General features: G+C 39.2%; 2 protein-coding genes across 3 annotated transcripts in view; one reads left to right on the top strand and one right to left on the bottom strand.

Moving 5' to 3' along the window:
* DECR1 (2,4-dienoyl-CoA reductase 1) overlaps positions 1-20,208 on the bottom strand; it is a 66,985-nt gene that overhangs the window by 30,891 nt on the left and 15,886 nt on the right. The window lies entirely within an intron of this gene.
* LOC308630184 (serine/arginine repetitive matrix protein 1-like) lies at positions 1,182-11,080 on the top strand. The gene is given in 2 exon segments (XM_081258640.1): positions 1,182-3,159; positions 3,163-11,080. Coding segments are annotated over 2 exon segments (2,679 nt in total). The 5' UTR covers positions 1,182-2,862; the 3' UTR covers positions 5,545-11,080.

The following is a 20,208-nucleotide window of genomic DNA, read 5'->3' as shown; positions in this document are numbered from 1 at the left end:
TGAAGCCTGCATGCCTAGAACCTGTGCTCCACAACAAGAGAAGCCACCACAATGAGAAGCTTGCACACCACAATGAAGAGTAGCCCTGGACTTCCCTGGTGGCGCAGTGGTTGACAGTCCGCCTGCCGATGCAGGGGACACGGGTTCGTGCCCCGGTCTGGGAAGATCCCACATGCCGCGGAGCGGCTGGGCCCGTGAGCCATGGCCGCTGAGCCTGCGCGTCCAGAGCCTGTGCTCCGCAATAGGAGAGGCCACAACAGTGAGAGGCCCGCGTACCGGAAAAAAAAAAAGAAAAAAACAAAAGAGTAGCCCCCACTCACCGCAACTAGAGAAAGCCCACGTGCAGCAGCAAAGACCCAATGCAGCCCAAAATAAATAAATAAATAAATAATTTTTTTTTAAAGTTAAAAGGGAACAAAAGCAGAAAAATATCTACTTCAATTTGGTAACAGACTCACAGCATAAAAAGGGGTAAGTTGAGACAAGAAAAACACAAAAGTGAAGAGGTAAGAGATGGAACCCATATAGGTAAATAAAGGTCTGATGCTATCATCAGAAAAAGGACAATTTTCTCTATGAGACATTTTATACAAATCCCATGGAACCACAATATATAAATCTAGACCAGAGACACAAAACATAAAAAAGAGGAAACTGAGTAAAATATCTGGAAAACCACCAGACCAAAACAGCAGACAGAAACACAAAGAAAATGAAACTATGGAGATACAGAACAAGCAGAAAACAGGAGATAAAATGGCAATCCTCATTTAACAATAATCACCCTAAATATAAATGGATTGAATTCACTAATCAAAAGACACAGAATTAGATGAATTAAAAAACAAGACCCAAATATATGCTGCCTCCAGGAGACTCATCTCAGCTCTAAAGACAAATATAGGCTAAAAGTGAAGCAATAGAAGATAATACTCCAAGCAAATAGTAGCCAAAAGAAAGTGGGTATAGGGGAGTGATCAACATGGCTCCGCCATCTTGTTTGGGAACAAACAAACAAAAAAAGATAGCAGAGGAGTAGGGTTTGAAGCTCTACTCCTCCCACAAAAACATCAAAAACACTTGTACAAGTGGAACGATTCACACAGAACATCTACTCAACGCTGGCAGAAAGTGGATATAGCTATACTTATATCAGACAAAATAGACATCAAATAGAAAAGGTAACAAGAGACAAAAATGGAGAGTATAAAATGATTAAGAGGACAATTTATCAAAAAGACATAGTGATTAATATATGTGCACCTAACACAGGAGTACCAAAATATATGTAACAATTATTAACAGACCTAAAGGAAGAAATTGACAGCAACACAATAATAGTAGGGGACTTTAACACACCACTTACATTGATGGATAGATCATCCAGACAGAAAGTCAACAAGGAAACAGTGGCCTTAAATGTGAAATAATACCATATGAATTTGATAGATTTGTAAAGAACATTCCATCTAAATGTAGCAGAAAACACATTCTTCTCAAGTGCACATAGAATTTTCTCAAGGATAGACCATATGTTGGCACATGAAACAAGTCTCAAAAAATTTAAGAAATTTGAAATCATATCAAGCATCTTTTTCAACCACATTGGTATAAAACTAGAAATCAACTACAAGAAGAAAGCTGGAAAAATCACGAATATGTGCAGAATGAACAACATGCTACTGAACAACTATTGGTTCAATAAAGAAACCAAAGGAGAAATCAAAAATTACCTGAAGACAAATGAAAATGAAAACACACATACCAAAATTTATGGGATGCAGCAAAAGCAATACTAAGAGGGAAGTTTATGCTAATATAGGCCTACAACAGGAAACAAGAAAAATCTCAAATAAATAAACTTACACACCTAAAGAAATTAGAAAGAGAAGAACAAAGCCCAAAGTCTGTAAAAGAAAGAATACAGTAAAGATTAGAGCAGAAATAAATGAACTAGAGACTAAAAAGACAAAAGAACATATCAATGAAATTAAAAGCTGTTTCTTCAAAAGGACAAACAAAATTGACAAAGCTTTTGCTAGACTCACAAGAAAAAGAGAGGGCTCTAATAAATAAAATCAGCAACAAAAGAGGAGAAAAAACAAGAGACACACAGAAATACAAAGAATTATAAAAACATATTATGAACAGCTATATGCCAACAAATCAGACAGCAAAGAAGAAACAGATAAATTCATAGAATCATACAACCTTCCAAGACTGAATCATGAAGAAACAGAACATCTGAGTAGACTGATCACTAGTACGGAGATTGAAACAGTATTCAAAAACCTTCCAAAAAACAAAAGTAGAGGACCAGATGTCCTCACAGGTGAATTCTACCAAACATTTAATATCTATTAATACCTATTCTTCTAAAAAGCTTTCAAAAATTTGAAGAGGAGGGAACACTTCCTAACTCATTTCTATGAAGCCATCATCATCCTGACAACAACAAAAAAGAAAATTACAGGGGCATCCCTGGTGGCGCAGTGGTTAAGAACCCGCCTGCCAATGCAGGGGACACGGGTTCGAGCCCTGGTCTGGGAAGATCCCACATGCTGCAGAGCAGCTAAGCCTGTACGCCACAACTACTGAGCCTGTGCTCTAGGGCCTGCAAGCCACAACTACTGAAGCCCGTGTGCCTAGGGCCTATGCTCTGCAACAAGAGAAGCCACCGCAATGAGAAGCCTGCGCACTGCAACGAAGAGTAGTCCCCACTCATCGCAACTAGAGAAAGCCCGCGCACAGCAACGAAGACCCAACACAGCCAAAAATAAATAAATAAATAAATACAATTAAAAGAAAAAAAGAAAATTACAGGTCAATATTCCTGATAGGATCTCCGAGCGAGGCAGCAAGATGGACGCGGGATTCTTCCATGGAACAAGTGCAGAACAGGATAATCAGTTCAGCAACAAACAGAAGAAGCTACTGAAGCAGCTAGAAAAAAAGGTGGACATGAGCAAAGTAAATTTGGAGGTTATAAAGCCTTGGATAACAAAACGAGTAACGGAAATCCTTGGGTTTGAAGATGATGTTGTGATTGAGTTTATATTCAACCAGCTGGAAGTGAAGAATCCAGACTCCAAAATGATGCAAATCAACCTGACTGGGTTTTTGAATGGAAAAAATGCTAGAGAATTTATGGGAGAACTGTGACCCCTGCTCTTAAGTGCACAAGAAAACATCGCTGGAATCCCTTCTGCTTTCCTAGAACTGAAGAAAGAAGAAATAAAACAGAGACAGATTGAACAAGAAAAGTTGGCATCTATGAAAAAGCAAGATGAAGACAAGGATAAGAGGGATAAGGAAGAAAAAGAAAGCAGCAGAGAAAAAAGGGAGCGGTCTCGAAGCCCAAGAAGATGCAAATCCAGATCTCCTTCCCCTAGAAGACGATCTTCCCCTGTCAGGAGAGAGAGAAAGCACAGTCATTCTCGATCTCCCCGTCACAGAACCAAGAGCCGGAGTCCTTCCCCTGCTCCAGAGAAGAAGGAAAAAACTTCAGAGCTCCCAGAGCCATCAGTGAAAGTAAAAGAACCTTCAGTACAAGAGGCCACTTCTACTAGTGACATCCTGAAAGTTCCCAAGCCTGAACCAGTACCAGAGCCTAAAGAACCTTCTCCAGAGAAAAACTCCAAAAAGGAAAAGGAAAAGGAGAAGACCCGACCAAGATCTCGGTCACGTTCCAAGTCAAGATCCCGGACACGTTCTCGCTCTCCTTCTCATACTCGACCGAGAAGGCGCCATAGATCCCGATCAAGATCATACTCACCTAGGAGGCGGCCAAGCCCAAGAAGACGGCCATCTCCTCGAAGAAGAACTCCACCGAGACGAATGCCTCCTCCACCAAGGCATAGAAGGAGTAGATCTCCAGTGAGACGAAGAAGGCGTTCATCGGCATCCTTGTCTGGGAGTAGCTCGTCCTCTTCATCTCGTTCCCGGTCACCGCCAAAGAAGCCTCCAAAGAGGACATCCAGCCCCCCTCAGAAAACTCGTAGGTTATGTCCTTCAGCAAGCCCTCCGAGGCGAAGGCACAGGCCATCACCTCCAGCAACTCCACCACCAAAAACTCGTCATTCCCCGACACCCCAGCAGTCAAACCGTACGAGGAAAAGTCGTGTTTCTGTCTCTCCAGGGAGAGCTTCAGGTAAAGTGACAAAACATAAAGGTACTGAGAAAAGAGAGTCCCCTTCACCAGCACCCAAGCCTAGAAAAGTGGAGTTATCTGAATCAGAAGATAAAGGTGGCAAAATGGCTGCAGCAGATTCTGTGCAGCAGAGACGCCAATACAGACAACAGAACCAGCAGTCTTCCTCTGATTCTGGCTCCTCCTCTTCCTCAGAAGATGAGCGACCCAAAAGGTCCCACGTGAAGAATGGTGAGGTAGGCAGGCGGCGGAGACATTCCCCTTCCTGGAGTGCCTCTCCATCACCTCGAAAGCGCCAGAAAGAGACTTCCCCTCGTGGTAGACGGAGGAGAAGCCCCTCCCCACCGCCTGCCAGAAGGCGACGTTCTCCTTCTCCTGCCCCTCCGCCTCGTCGACGCAGGTCTCCCACACCACCACCACGACGAAGGACTCCTTCTCCTCCCCCACGTCGTCGCTCACCTTCCCCAAGAAGATACTCTCCTCCAATACAGAGGAGATATTCTCCTTCTCCACCTCCAAAGAGAAGAACGGCTTCACCCCCTCCCCCTCCTAAACGAAGGGCATCACCGTCTCCACCACCAAAGCGTCTGGTCTCCCATTCGCCACCTCCCAAACAAAGAAGCTCCCCAGTCACCAAGAGACGTTCGCCTTCGTTGTCATCAAAGCATAGGAAAGGGTCTTCCCCGAGCCGATCTACCCGGGAGGCCCGGTCACCACAACCAAACAAACGGCATTCGCCCTCACCACGGCCTCGAGCTCCTCAGACCTCCTCAAGTTCTCCAGCTGTTCGAAGAGGAGCATCATCATCACCCCAAAGAAGGCAGTCCCCATCTCCAAGTTCTAGGCCCATTAGGAGAGTCTCCAGGACTCCGGAACCCAAAAAGATAAAAAAAGCTGCCTCACCAAGCCCTCAGTCGGTAAGGAGGGTTTCATCTTCCCGATCTGTCTCGGGATCTCCTGAGCCAGCAGCTAAAAAACCCCCAGCACCTCCATCCCCTGTCCAGTCTCAGTCACCCTCTACCAACTGGTCACCAGTGGTACCGGTTAAAAAGGCTAAAAGCCCAACACCAAGCCCATCACCGGCAAGGAATTCAGACCCAGAAGGAGGTGGAAAGAAAAAGAAGGACAAGAAACACAAAAAGGATAAGAAGCACAAGAAGCACAAAAAACACAAGAAGGAAAAGGCTGTAGCCGCAGCTGCTGCAGCTCCTGTGACCCCTGCAGCCATTGCTGCTCCCATAGCCGCATCAGCACAGGAAGAACCAGAGGCAGAGCCAGAGCCTAAGAAGGAGACTGAAAGTGAGGCTGAAGATAACCTTGATGACTTAGAAAAGCACCTGCGTGAAAAGGCCCTGAGATCAATGCGGAAGGCTCAAGTGTCCCCACAGTCCTAGGTGGAAATGTTTGTTATGATGTAAATTTTATTTGGTTTGTACGCAATTCAGTTTCAAAATTGCTAAAAATGTGTTTGAGCTTTAGACTATAACATTTGTTGTAATAATTGCTAGGTCGAAGTTCACCATGTAAAAAAAAAAGGGCATGGATATACATTGCAAAAGGTGTCCACAGTGTATTAGTGACATTCTTTCATTGACAGCTGACATAAATTCATTTAGAGTGAAATATTTTAAGCCAAAAAAAAAAAATCCCCTTTTTAAAAAAGGGGGTTTAAATATTGTTGGCATTCTTATGGTTCCTTTAAATGCCCCTGTCTATTCCCAGAGGTTTTTCTTTCTACTTTTTCTTTCTTTTTTCCTTTTTCTCATTTGAGTCTTAGCACCCATTTAAGTTATGATGTTTCCAACCTTGTATGGTTTTTGCAAGCTTGCCCAGAAATAAGACCACTGTTGAACTACCACAAAAGTATAAATGAATATTTTAATGCCACAGTCTTTCCTGTTGCCTGTGGAGTCTCTGCTGAAATGAATCAGGATTCGAGCTCTAGGATGAGACAGAAAATGAAAGCATGTTGTTTGCCAGGACACTGTGGGTTTATATTGATGTGTAACAAGTTGATTTGGAACACTGGAATTTCACTCTGTTCCGTTTATTTTTATTTTTATTTTTTTTGTAAAGGCAGTTAACTAGTCCCAGGAAGGATCCTTCAGTTACATAAAATTTTGTTTTATGAAATGTCATGGCTCCATTCATAATTTTGTCTTGTTCTTCCGATTGGTATATACAACTTTCAGAGCTCTTGTGTTTGGAAAGCTGGAAGGGCCCAGACTTTGAAATAGTGTCTTGTTTTCACTGTTTTTGTTTTGTTTTTGTTGTTTTTTTTTGTTTGTTTGTTTTAAACTAAAGCTATATAAAGCTTGTGGATTAAACAATAAATTTCTAAATTAAAAAAAATATATTCCTGATAAAAACAGATCCAAAAATCCTCAATAAAATATTGGTAAACCAAATACAACAATACATTAAAAGGATCATACACCATGATCAAGTGTAATTTATCCCAGGGATGCAAGGATGGTTCAAGATCACAAATCAATGTAATATGCCATATTAACAAAATGAAGGATAAAAAACATGATCATCTCAATCAGGTGCAGAAAAAGCTTTTGACAAAATTCAACATCCATTTATGAAAAAAAACAAAAAAAAACCTCTCCAGAAAATGGACATAGAGGGAACATACCTCAGCATAATAAAGACCCAATATGACAAACCTACAACTAACATCATACTCAATGGTGAAAAGCTGAAAGCATTTCCTCTAAGGTCAGGAACAAGACAAGGATGCCCACTCTTGTCACTTTTATTCAGCATAATACTGGAAGTCCTAGCCACAGCAATCAGAGAAGAAAAAGAAATAAAAGGAATCCAAATTGGAAAGGAAGAAGCAAAACACTCACTGCTTGCAGATGACAAGATAAATAGAAAATCCTAAGAACACACCGAAAAGTTACTCATCAATGAATTTGGTAAAGTTGCAGGATACAAAATTAATATACAGAAATCTGTTGCATCTCTGTACACTAACAACAAACTATCAGAAAGAGAAACAATCCTGTTTACCAGCACATCAAAAAGAGTAAATACCTAGGAATAAACCTATCTAAGGAAGTAAAAGACATGTACTCAGAAAACTGTGACACTAATGAAAGAAACTGAAGATGACACAAACAGATGGAAAGATATACCACGTTCTTGGATTGGAATGATTAATATTGTTAAAATGACCATACTACTCAACATCAAAAAACAAAGAGCCTGATTTAAAAATGGGCAGAAGACCTGAATAGACATTTTTCCAAAGTGAACATGCAGAGAGCCAACAGGCATGTGAAAAGATGCTCAACATCACTAATCATCAGGAAAATGCAAATCAAAACCACAATAACATAGTACCTCACACCTGTCAGGATGGCCATCACAAAAAAGAACACAAATAACACATGTTGACGAGGATGTAGAGAAAAGGGAACACTTGTACATTGTTGGTGGGAATGTAAATTGGTACAGTCACTGTGGAAAACAGTATAGAGGTTTCTCAAAAAAATAAAAATAGAACTACCATATGACCCAGGAACTTCACTCCTGGGTATACATCCAAAAAATCACTAATTTGCAAAGATACATGCACTGCAATGTTCATTGTACTGCGTTGGCCAAAAAGTTCATTCTGGTTTTCCCCTAACATCTTACCTTTATTTGTAAGTAGTATTATCTACAATTGTCAAGATACAGAAGCAACCTAAATATCCCTCAACAGATGAGTGGATTAATATGTGATATAAACAGGGTGGAGTCAAGATGGAAGAGTAAGAGGACACAGAGTTCACATGTTCTCACAACTAGGGCAACTACCAGATGCTGGTGGGGGACCTCAATACCCAAAGGGATGGCAGGAAACCCTGAGCAACCGGGTAGGACGTCATGGGGAACGAGGGGGGAGAAGTGGAGGCTGGACGGGACCCACATGCCTGAGGGGTGGCTGGGGAAGCGGAGGGATTCCCACTCCTGGAGAGGCCCACTCACCATGAGCGAACCAATGGGAACTGGGGGGGGGGGAGACCCTCAGGGGTTCAGAGGCTAGCATTTCCCCACCCACTCAGGCCCTGGGGAGCCTGCTGAGGTCCAGGGCCTGGTCCTCTGCCCTCCAGGGACCCCTCTGGCGTATGGGTCATGGGAACATGGGAGGGAGGGGGGAGGAAGAGTAGAGGTGAGCTGGGAGGGAACCCCAGGGTTGGAAGATCCGTGGGGAATGCAGCTAGCATTTCCCCCACCCACTCAAGCCCCTGGGAGCCAGCTGGGGTCCTGGGCCTGGATGTCTCCCCTCTGAGGCCCCCTCCAGCCATGTGCGTCCTGTGGGTGTGGAAGACAGGGGAGGAAGAGTAGACGCAAATAGGGAGGGATCGTCAGGAAAGGAGAATCAGAGGGAACACAGCTAGCATTTCCCTGCCCACTCCGGCCTCATGGAAACTGCTGGGGTGCTGGGCCTGGCACTCCACCCTCCGAGGCTGTAGGCACCCCAAGGGCCCCTAGAGCCCTGCTGAGCCTAACACCCTCCCCCAATCACCAGGGCCTTTACCAGCAGCATAGGTCCTGAACACAGGCTCTGTCCCAGCCTAAAGTCCACCCACAGCTAAGCCCCGCCCCAGCTAAGCTCCGCCCCCCAAAGCCAAGGCTTTTTCCAGCTTTTTTTGGGGTTTTTTTTTGCTACTGGGATTATGTTTTACCTTCTGGTTGCTGTTTCATTTATATTTTTAATTTTTCTAATATACCTGTTAGTTTTCTATTTTTATTTTCTTTTTTACTCCTTGTCATTGTTCTGTTCCTTTTCTTTTTTTTCTTGTCACACCATATCACTTGCAGAATCAGTTCATGGGCCAGGGGTCGGGACTGAGCTCCTGTGCAGGGAGCGCTGAGTCCGAACCTCTGGACTAACAAAGAACCTCAGACCCCAGTGAATATTAATTGGAGTGAGGTCTCCCAGAGGTCCTCATCTTGGCACCAAAACCTGGCTCTACCCAACTGCCTGCTACCTCCAGTGCTGGAAGCGTCAGGCCAAACAACCATTAAGACAGGAACACACTCCCACCCAACAAAAAATTAAGACAACAAAAAAATATGTAACAGATGAAGGAGCAAGGTAAAAACCTACAAGACCAAATAAATGAAGAGGAAATATGTAACCTACCTAAAAAGTAATTCAGGGTAATGATAGTAAAGATGATCCACAATCTTGGAAATAGAAGGGAGGCACAGATTGAGAAAATACAAGAAATGTTTAACAAGGACCTGGAAGAAATAAGGAACAAACAAACAGTGATGTACAGCACAATAAATAAAATAAGAACTACACTGGAAGGAATCAATAGCAGAATAACTGAGACAGAAGGATGAATAAGTGAGCTGGAAGATAAAATGGTGGAAATAACTGCTGAGAGGCAGAATAAAGAACAAAGAATGCAAAGAATTGAGGATAGTCTCAGAGACCTCTGGGACAACACTAAACACACCAACATTCAAATTATAGGGATCCCAGAAGAGGAAGAGAAAGAGAAAGGGTCTGAGAAAATATTCAAAGAGAGTTGAAAACTTTCCTAACATGGGAAAGGAAATAGCCATCCAAGTCCAGGAAGAGCAGAGAGTTCCATACAGGATAAACCGAAGAAAAAACACACCAAGACACATATTAATCAAAATAACAAAACTTAAATTAAAAAAATATTAAAAGCAACAAGGGAAAAGCAAAAAATAACATACAACAGAAACCCCATAAGGTTATCAGCTGATATTTCAGCAGAAACTCTGCAAGCCAGAAGGGAGTGGCAGGATATACTTGATGAAAGGGAAAAACCTACACCAAGATTACTCTACCCAGCAGGGATCTCATTCAGATTCAACGGAGAAATCAAAAGCTTTACAAACAAGCAAAAGTTAAGAGAATTCAGCACCAAAAACCAACCTTACAAAAAACGCTAAAGGAACTTCTGTAGGCGGGAAACACAAGAAAAGAAAAAGACCAACAAGAACAAACTCAAAACAATTAAGAAAATGGTAATGGGAACATACATATCGATAATTACCTTAAATGTAAATAGATTAAATACTCCGATCAAAAGACATAGACTAGCTGAATGGATACAAAAGCAAGACCCATATGTATGCTGTCTACAAGAGACCCACTTCAGACCTAGGGACACATACAGACTGAAAGTGAGGGGATAGAAAAAGATATTCCATGCAAATGGAAATGAAAAGAAAGCTGGAGTGGCAATACTCATATCAGATAAAATATAAAGGCTGTTACAAGAGATAAGGAAGGACACTACATAATGGTCATTGGATCAATCCAAGAAGAAGATATAACAATTATAAATATATATGCACCCAACATAGGAGCACCTCAACACATAAGGCAAATGCTAACAGCCAGAAACTGATGTAACACAATACTAGTGGGGGACTTAAACACCCCACTTACACCAATGGACAGATCATCCAGACAGAAAATTAATAAAGAAACAAAAGCTTTAAGTGACACTACAGACCAGATAGATTTAATGGATATTTATAGGACATTCCACCCAAAAGTGGAAGAATACACTTTCTCCTCAAGTGCACACAAAACATCCTCCAGGACAGATAACATCTTGGGTCACAAATCAAGCCTTGGAAAATTTAAGGAAACTGAAATCGTATCAATCATCTTTTCCAACTACAGTGCTATGAGATCATAAATGAATTGCAGGGAAAAAAATGGAAAAAACACAAACACATGGAGGCTAAACAGTGCATTGCTAAATAACCAAGAGATCACTGAAGAAATCAAAATAAAACAAAAAAATACATAGAAAAAAATGACAACGAAAACACAATGATCCAAAACCTATGGGATGCAGCAAAAGCAGTACTAAAAGGGAAATTTATAGCGATACAATCTCACCTCAAGGAAAAAGAAAAATATCAAAAAAACAATGTAACCTTACATCTAAAGCAACTAGAGAAAGAAGAACAAAGAAAACCCAAAGTCAGTAGAAGGAAAGAAATCATAAAGATCAGAGCAGAAATAAATGAAATAGAAATGAAGAAAACAATACCAAAGATCACTAAAACTAAAAGTTGATTCTTGGAGAAGATAAACAAAATTGATAAACCTTTAGCCAGACTCAAGAAAAAAAGGGAGAGAACTCAAATCAATAAAATAGAAATAAAAAAGGAGAAATTACAATAGAAACTTCAGAAATACAAAGGATCATAAGAAACCACTACAAGCAACTATATGCCAATAAATGGACAACCTGGAAGGAATGGTCAAATTCGTGGAAATGTACAACTTTCCAAGACTGAACCAGGAAGAATTAGAAAATATAAAAGGAACAATCAAAAGTAATGAAATTGAAACTGTAATTAAAAATCTTCCAACAAAAAAAAGTCCAGGACCAGATGGCTTCACAGGCGAATTCCATCAAACAATTAGAGAAAAGCTAACACCCATCCTTCTCAAACTCTTCCAAAAAATTGCAGAGTGAGGAACACTCCCAAGTTCATTCTACCAGGCCACCATCATCCTGATATTAAAACCAGACAAAGATATCACAAAAAAAGAAAATTACAGACCAATATCACTGATGAACATAGATACAAAAATCCTCAATGAAATACTTGCAAGCAGAATCCAACAACACATTTAAAAGATCATATACCATGATCAAGTGGGATTTATCCCAGGAATGCAAAGATTCTTCAATATATGCAAATCAATCAATGAGATACACCATATTAACAAACTACAGAATAAAAGGCATATGATCATCTCAATAGATGCAGAAAAAGCTTTTGACAAAATTCAACACGCATTTATGATAAAAACTCTCCAGAAAGTGGGCAGAAAGGGAACCTACCTCAAAATAATAAAGGTCATATATGACAAACCCACAGGAAACATCATTCTCAATGGTGAAAAACTAAAAGCATTTCCTCTAAGATCAGGAACAGGACAAGGATGTCCACTCTCACCACTCTTATTCAACACAGTTTTGGAAGTCCTAGTCAAGGCAATCAGAGAAGAAAAAGAAATAAAAGGACTCCAAATTGGAAGAGAAGAAGTAAAACTGTCACTGTTTGCAGATGACATACTACACATAGAAAATCCTGCAGAAGCCACCAGAAAACTACTAGAGCTAATCAATGAATTTGGTAAAGTTGCAGGATACAAAATTAAATCACAGAAATCTCTTGGTATTCCTATACACTAACAATGAAAGGTCAGAAAGAGAAATTAAGGAAACAATCCCATTTATCATTGCAACAAAACTAATACAATACCTAGGAATAAACCTAAGGAGGCAAAAGACCTGTACTCAGAAGACTATAAAACACTGATGAAAGAAATCAAAGATGACACATACAGATGGAGAGATATAACATGTTCTTGGGTTAGAAGACCAATATTGTGAAAATGACTATACTACCCAAAGCAATCTACAGATTCAATGCAATCCCTATCAAATTACCAATGGCATTCCTCACAGAACTAGAACAAAAAATTTTGCAGTTTCTATGGAAACACAAAAGACCCCGAATAGCCAAAGCAATCTTGAGAAAGAAAAATGGAGCTGGAGGAATCAGGCTCCCTGACTTCAAACTCTACTACAAAGCTATAGTAATCAAGACAGTATGGTACTGGCACAAAAACAGAAATATAGATCAATGGTACAGGATAAAAATCCCAGAGATAAACCCACTCACCTATGGTCACCTAATCTATGACAAAGGAGGCAAGAATATACAATGGAGAAAAGACAGCCTCTTCAATAAGTGGTGCTGGGAAAACTGCAGAGGTACATGTAAAAGAATTAAATTTGAACACTCCCCAACACCATACACAAAAATAAACTCAAAATGGATTAAAGACCTAAATGTAAGACTGGACACTATAAAACTCTGAGGAAAACATAGGAAAAACACTCTTTGGCATAAACCACAGCAACATCTTTTATGACCCACCTTCTAGAGTAATGAATGAATATAAAAACAAAAATAAACAAAGGGGACCTAATTAAACTTAAAAGCTTTTGCACAGCAAAGGAAACCATAAACAAGATGAAAAGACAACCCTCAAAATGGGAGAAAATATTTGCAAACGAAGCAGTGGACAAAGGATTAATCTCCAAAATATACAAACAGCTCATGAAGCTCAATATCAAAAAAACAAACAACCCAATCAAAAAAAATGGGTGGAAGACCTAAATTTCATCTCTCCAAAGAAGACATACAGATGGCCAAGGGGCACATGAAAGGATGGTCAACATCATTGATTAGTAGAGAAATGCAAATCAAAACTACAGTGAGGGGGCTTCCCTGGTGGCGCAGTGGTTGGGAGTCTGCCTGCCAATGCAGGGGACATGGGTTCATGCCCCAGTCCAGTAAGATCCCACATGCCGTGGAGCGGCTGGGCCTGTGAGTGATGGCCGCTGAGCCTGAGCGTCTGGAGCCTGTGCTCTGCAATGGGAGAGGCCACAGCAGTGAGAGGCCCGCGTACCACAAAAAACAAAAACAAAACAAACAAGAATAACTACAGTGAGGTATCACCTCACACCAGTCAGAATGGCCACCATGAAAAAATCTACAAACAATAAATGCTGGAGAGGGTGTGGAGAAAAGGGAACCCTCTTGCACTCAGAATGTAAATTGATACAGCCACTGTGGAGAACAGTAAGGAGGTTTCTTAAAAAACTAAAAGTAGAACCACCATATGACCCAGCAATCCCATTACTGGGCATATACTCTGAGAAAACCATAATTCAAAAGGACAGATGTACCCCATGTTCATTGCAGCACTATTTACAATAGCCAGGACATGGAAACAACCTAAATCTCCAACAACCGATAAATGGATAAAGAAGATGTGGTACATATGTATGATGGGGTATTACTCAGCCATAAAAAGGAACAAAATTGGGTCATTTGTAAAGATGTGGATGGATGTAGAGTCTGTCATACAGAGTGAAGTAAGTCAGAAAGAGAAAAGCAAATATCGCATATCAACACATATTGTGGAATCTTGAAAAATGTTACAGATGAACCTACTTCCATGGCAGGAACAGAGACACAGATGTAGAGAACAGACATGTGGACACAGTGGGGGGAAGGGGAGGGTGGGACGAATTGGGAGATTAGGATTCACATATATACACTACCACGTGTAAAATAGATAGCTAGTGGGAACCTGCTATAAAGCACAGGGAACTCAGCTCAGTGCTCTGTGATGACCTAGATGGGTGGGACGGGGGGTGGGAGGGAGGTCCAAGAGGGAGGGGATATAGGTATTCATGTAGCTGATTCACTTCACTGTACAGCAGAAACTAACACAACATTGTAAAGCAATTATACTCCAATAAAAAAGATGTTTTATATATATATATATGTAAAATATATATGTATATATGGAACACTATTCAGCCATAAAAAAAGAATGAAATTTGCCATTTGTAACAAGATGGATGGACCTGGAGGGTATTATGCCGAGTGAAATAAGTCAGAGAAAGACAAATACTGTATGTTATCACATGTGAAATCTAAAAAATACAACAAACTAGTGAATATAACAAGAAAGAAACAGACTCACAGATATAGAGAACAAACTAGTGGTTACCAGTGGGGAGAGGGGGGCAGGGATGGGCAATTTAGGGGAGACAATTAAGAGGTCCAAACTATTACCTATAAAATAAGCTATAAGGATATACTGTACAACACAGGGAATATAGACAATATTTCATAATAACTATAATGGAATATAACTTTTAAAACTTGTAAATCTCTATATTGCACAGCTGTAACATATAATATTATATATCAACTATACTTCAATTAAAAAAAGATATTTTGTGAAGATATTTGGTGAAATCTGAATATGAACTGGATAATAAAACATTGTGGAATTATTAGTTTTCTTAGGTAAAATAATGGTATGGTGTTACACAGAAGAATAAAATTTTTGTTATTTTTTCAAGGATGCATGTGGAATCAGGTAACAAAAACCAAAATAGACAAGTAGGACTACATCAAACTAAAGTTTCTGCACAGCAACGGAAACAATCAACAGAATAAAAAGGCAACCTGTAGCATGGGAGAAAATATTTGCAAATTACATATCTGGTAAGAGGTTAATATCCAAATTCTATAAGGAACTCCAACACCTCAATAGGGAAAAACAAATAGTCAGATTAAAAAATAGGCAAAAGACTTGAATAGACATCTCTCTAAAGAAGATATACAGATGGCCAGCAGGTACATGAAAAGGTGCTCTACTTCACTGATCATCAGGGAAATGCAAATCAAAACCACAATGAGATATCACCTCACACCTGTTAGGACAGATATTATTTGAAAAAAAAAAAGCTACATGTTGGCAAGGATATGGAGAAAATGGAAACCTTGTACACTGTTACTGGTGAATGTGCAACCATTGTGTAAATGTGAAATGGTGCAACCACTATGGAAAGCAGTATGGAGGCTCCTCAAAAAATTAAAAATAAAACTACCTTTATGATCCAGCAATCTCACTTCTGGGTATATATCCAAAAGAACAGATATCAAGACCTGGAAATGGTATCTGCACTCGCATGTTCATTGCAGCATTATTCGTAATAGCAAATATATGGAAACAAACCAAAGGCCCATTGACAGATAAGGAAAAAGAAAAAATTTGGTATACATATACAATGGAATATTATTAAGCTTTAATAGAAATTGTCATGTGCAACAACATGGATGAACCTGAAGGACATTATGCTAAGTGAAATAAGCCCATCACAGAAGGACAAATATTGCATGATTACACTTATATAAGGTATCTAAAGAGGTCAAACTCATAGAAGCAGAAAGTAGAATGGTGGCTGCCAGGGCCTGGGGGGAAGGGGAAATGGGGGTTGTTCAATGACTATAAAGTTTCAGTTATGCAAGGTGAATAAGTTCTAGAGATCTGCAAAATCTCTTTAGGTACAAAATCGTGCCTAAATTTAGCAATACTGTATTGTGCACTTAAAATTTTTTATTAAGACAGTAGTTCTCACATAAGTGCTGTTAACACACACACACACGGAAGAAGGACATGAGAAACCTCATGGAGGTGATGGATATGTTTTATTACCTTGATTGAATGGTGGTTTCATGGGTATACACAAATGTATACATTAAATATGTACGGTTTTTTATACATCAATTATACCTCAATAAAGTTAATTTTAAAACACCATATGATCTTCTCAAGAGAAGAAGAAAAAGCATTTGAAAAGATTAAACACTCATTTAGGATAAAACTCTCAATAAAATTGGTATAGAAGGAACATACCGCAACAACATAAAGGTCATACATGACAAGCCCACAGCTAACATCATACTCAATGGGGAAAAACTGAAAACTATCCCTCTAAAATCAGGAATAAGGAAAGAATATCCACTCTTGTCACTCTTATTCAACATAGTATTGGAAGCCCCAGCCAGAGCAATTAGGCAAGAAAAAGAAATCAAAGGCATTTAAATTGGAAAGGAAGAAGAAAAATTGACACTATTTGTGAATGATAAGATTTCATATATAGAAAACCCTAAAGACTCCCCCAAATAGTATTAGAAATAGTAAAGAAATGCAGTAAAGTTGAAAGGTACAAAATCAACATACAAAAAATCGGCTGTGTTTCTATACACCAACAGCGAGCTAGCAGAAAGACAAATTTTAAAAACAATCCCATTTACAATCACAAAAAAGAATAAAATACCTAGGAATAAATTTAACCAAGGAGGTAAAAGACTCATACACTGAAAACTATAAGACACTGTTGAAAGAAATTGAAGAAGACACAAATAAGTGAAAAGATATTCTGGGCTCATGGGTTGGAAGAATTAACTTTGTTAAAATGTCCTTATTACCTAAAGCAATCTATAGATTCAATGCAATCCTTATCAAATTCCCAAGGACTTTTTTCATGAAAACAGAACAAAAAAATTCTAAAATTTATATCGAACCACAAAATACAGCAAATATCCAACACACTCCTGAGAAAAGAGAACAAAGCTGGAGGTATCACACTCCCTGATTTCAAACTAAATTACAAAGCTATAGTAATTAAAACAGCATGGTAATGAAAGAAAAAGAGATACACAGATCAAAGGAAAAGAAAGTAGAGCCCAGAAATAATCCCATGTATATACAGACAATTAATATATGACAAAGAAGCAAAGAACATACAATGGTGAGAGGATAATCTCTCCAGCACTTGGTGTTGGGAAAACTGGACAGCCACTGACAGAAAATGAAACTAGACCACTATCTCACACCATACATAAAAATCAACTCAAAATGGATTAAAGATTGAATCTAAGACCTGAAACCACAAAATTCCTAGAAGAAAATAGGCAGTAAGCTCTTTAACATCAGTCTTAGCAATCTTTCTAGATATGTCTCCTCAGGCAAGGGAAACTAAAGCAAAAATAAACAAATGGGACTACATCAAACTAAAAAATTTCTGCACAGCAAAGGAAACCATCAACAAAATGAAAATACAATTTATTGAATGGAAGAAGATACGTGCAAATGATATATCCGATAAGAGGTTAACATCCAAAATATATAAAGAGCTCATACAACTCAACAACAACAAAAAACATTTAAAAAATGGGCAGAGGAGCTGAATAAACATTTTTCTAAAGAAGACTTATAGATGGCCAACAGGCATATGAAAAGATGCTCAACATTGCTAATCATCAGGGAAATGTAAATCAAAACCACAATGAGATAGCACCTCACACCTGTCAGAATGTCTATCATCAAAAAGACCATAAATAACAGATGTTGGTGAGGATACAGAATAAAGGGAACACTAGTAAACTGTTAGTGGGAATATAAACTGGTATAGCCACTATGGAAAACAGTATAGAGGGTCCTGAAAAAATTAAGAATAGAACTACCATATTTTCCAGCTATCCCACTTCTGGGTATTTATCCAAAGAATACAGAAACACTAATTTGAAAAGATATATGAACCCCTGTGTTCATCATGGCATTATTTACAATAGCCAAGATATTAAAATAGCTAAGTGCCCATCAAGAGTTGAATGGATAAAGATGTGATATACACACACACACAGAGAGAAATACTACTCAGCCATAAAAAGATAAAATTTTCCCATTTGTGACAACACAGATGGACCTTGAGGGTATCATGCTAAGTGAAATAAGTCAGATGGAAAAAGACAAATACCATATGATATCACTCATATGTGGACTATAAAAAACAAACACACGCACACACACACAAACAAAATAAATGAAAAAACCAAACAAAAACAAAAACATAAATACAGAGAACAGGGTTTCCCTGGTGGCGCAGTTGTTGAGAGTCTGCTCGCTAATGCAGGGGACACGGGTTCGGGCCCTGGTCTGGGAGGATCCCGCATGCCGTGGAGCGACTGGGCCCGTGAGCCACAACTACTGAGCCTGCGCGTCTGGAGCCTGTGCTCCGCAACAAAGAGGCCACGATAGTGAGAGGCCCATGCACTGCGATGAAGAGTGGCCCCCACTTGCCACAACTAGAGAAAGCCCTAGTACAGAAACGAAGACCCAACACAGCAAAAATAAATAAGTAAATTAATAAAACAAAAAACTCCTACCCCCAACATCGTAAAAAAAAACAAACAAAAAACTCAACTATAGATACGGTAAGATGCTGCTGTGATGTAGGGAAGGAAAAAACAATTTAAAAAAATACAGAGAACAGAGTAGTGGTTACCAGGGGAAGGGGCAGGGAGGAATGGGTAAAGGGGATCAACTGTATGGTGATAGATGGAAACTAAATTTTTAGTGGTAAATACACTGTAGTGTATGAAGAAGTAGAAATACTGCACACTTGAAACATTTATATATGTTATAAACCAATGTTACTTCAATAAAAAATAAATATAGGGCCTCCCTGGTGGCGCAGTGGTTGAGAGTCCGCCTGCGGATGCAGGGGATACGGGTTCGTGCCCCGGTCTGGGAGGATCCCATATGCCGCGGAGCGGCTGGGCCCATGAGCCATGGCCACTGGGCCTGCGCGTCCGGAGCCTGTGCTCCGCAACGGGAGAGGCCACGACAGTGAGAGGCCCGCATACCGCAAAAAGAAAAAAATAAATAAATAAATAAATAAATAAATAAATAAATAAATAAATAAATAAATAAATATAGAATTTTTAAAATAATAAAAAGAGAAACAACTCAATAAAAAATGGATTAAAAACATAGACAGTGAGGATTAAGTAGAAATCAGCAAGAGGGAACATAAGTAGAAATCGGCAAGAGGGAACATTTGGAGGCAATAGAAATGTTCTATGTCTTGGTTTGGTAATGGTTACCTAAGTGTATAAATTTATAAAACAATCAAAATTCTGTATCAATTTATATATAGAAAATCTGTGGATTTCACTATATATAAATGTTTCTTCCCATTTAGCAAACTAAAAATAATATATACATTAGAGCTACATTATGTATTGATTTACTCTTTCTTTAATCTATCTGTATTTCAGCATACAATAATCTTGCATTTCATACTGATTCTATACTGGTATATGAAAATACTTTGTAAATTACAAAGCACTATTGTGGTATAAAGTATTATTAATGCTATTTAAATAATAGTGCTACTTTAAGAGGTTAAAATAACCTCTTAAGAGTTTCAAGAGGTATCTCTTGCTTCTAGTGATCTCTAAGGTTTGATGGAAAAATTCAATATTTATCCTATCCATGTCCTTCATGACTAGATTCTTAAATAAAACTCTGTATTATTCTTTTACTCTTTCCTCATTGCAAGTTCTCTCAATTCTTTAATAAAATTAGGTACTCTTTTCCACACTATTTACTAAAAATTTTAAATTTATACATGACATACTAGTGATGAATGAACCTCAGCAGGATAATTTCGAATCCTCCCCAGAAAGGATCAGCCATGTATTTACTGACCTTTGTGGCTATAAGAGCACATTGGGCTAAGGTCTTTAGGAGTTTCATAAATCTTTTATTTGTTCAAAATTGTTAGCTTTGCATCAGTGCTGCCTAGAAACATACTTTA

The sequence above is a fragment of the Mesoplodon bidens genome (genome assembly GCF_964165515.1).
Source record: "Mesoplodon bidens genome assembly, chromosome: 16".
Classification (NCBI taxonomy): Eukaryota; Metazoa; Chordata; class Mammalia; order Artiodactyla; family Ziphiidae; genus Mesoplodon; species Mesoplodon bidens.
The sequence above is the reverse complement of the archived record's forward strand: the minus strand, read 5'-3'. Positions and strand labels throughout refer to the sequence as shown.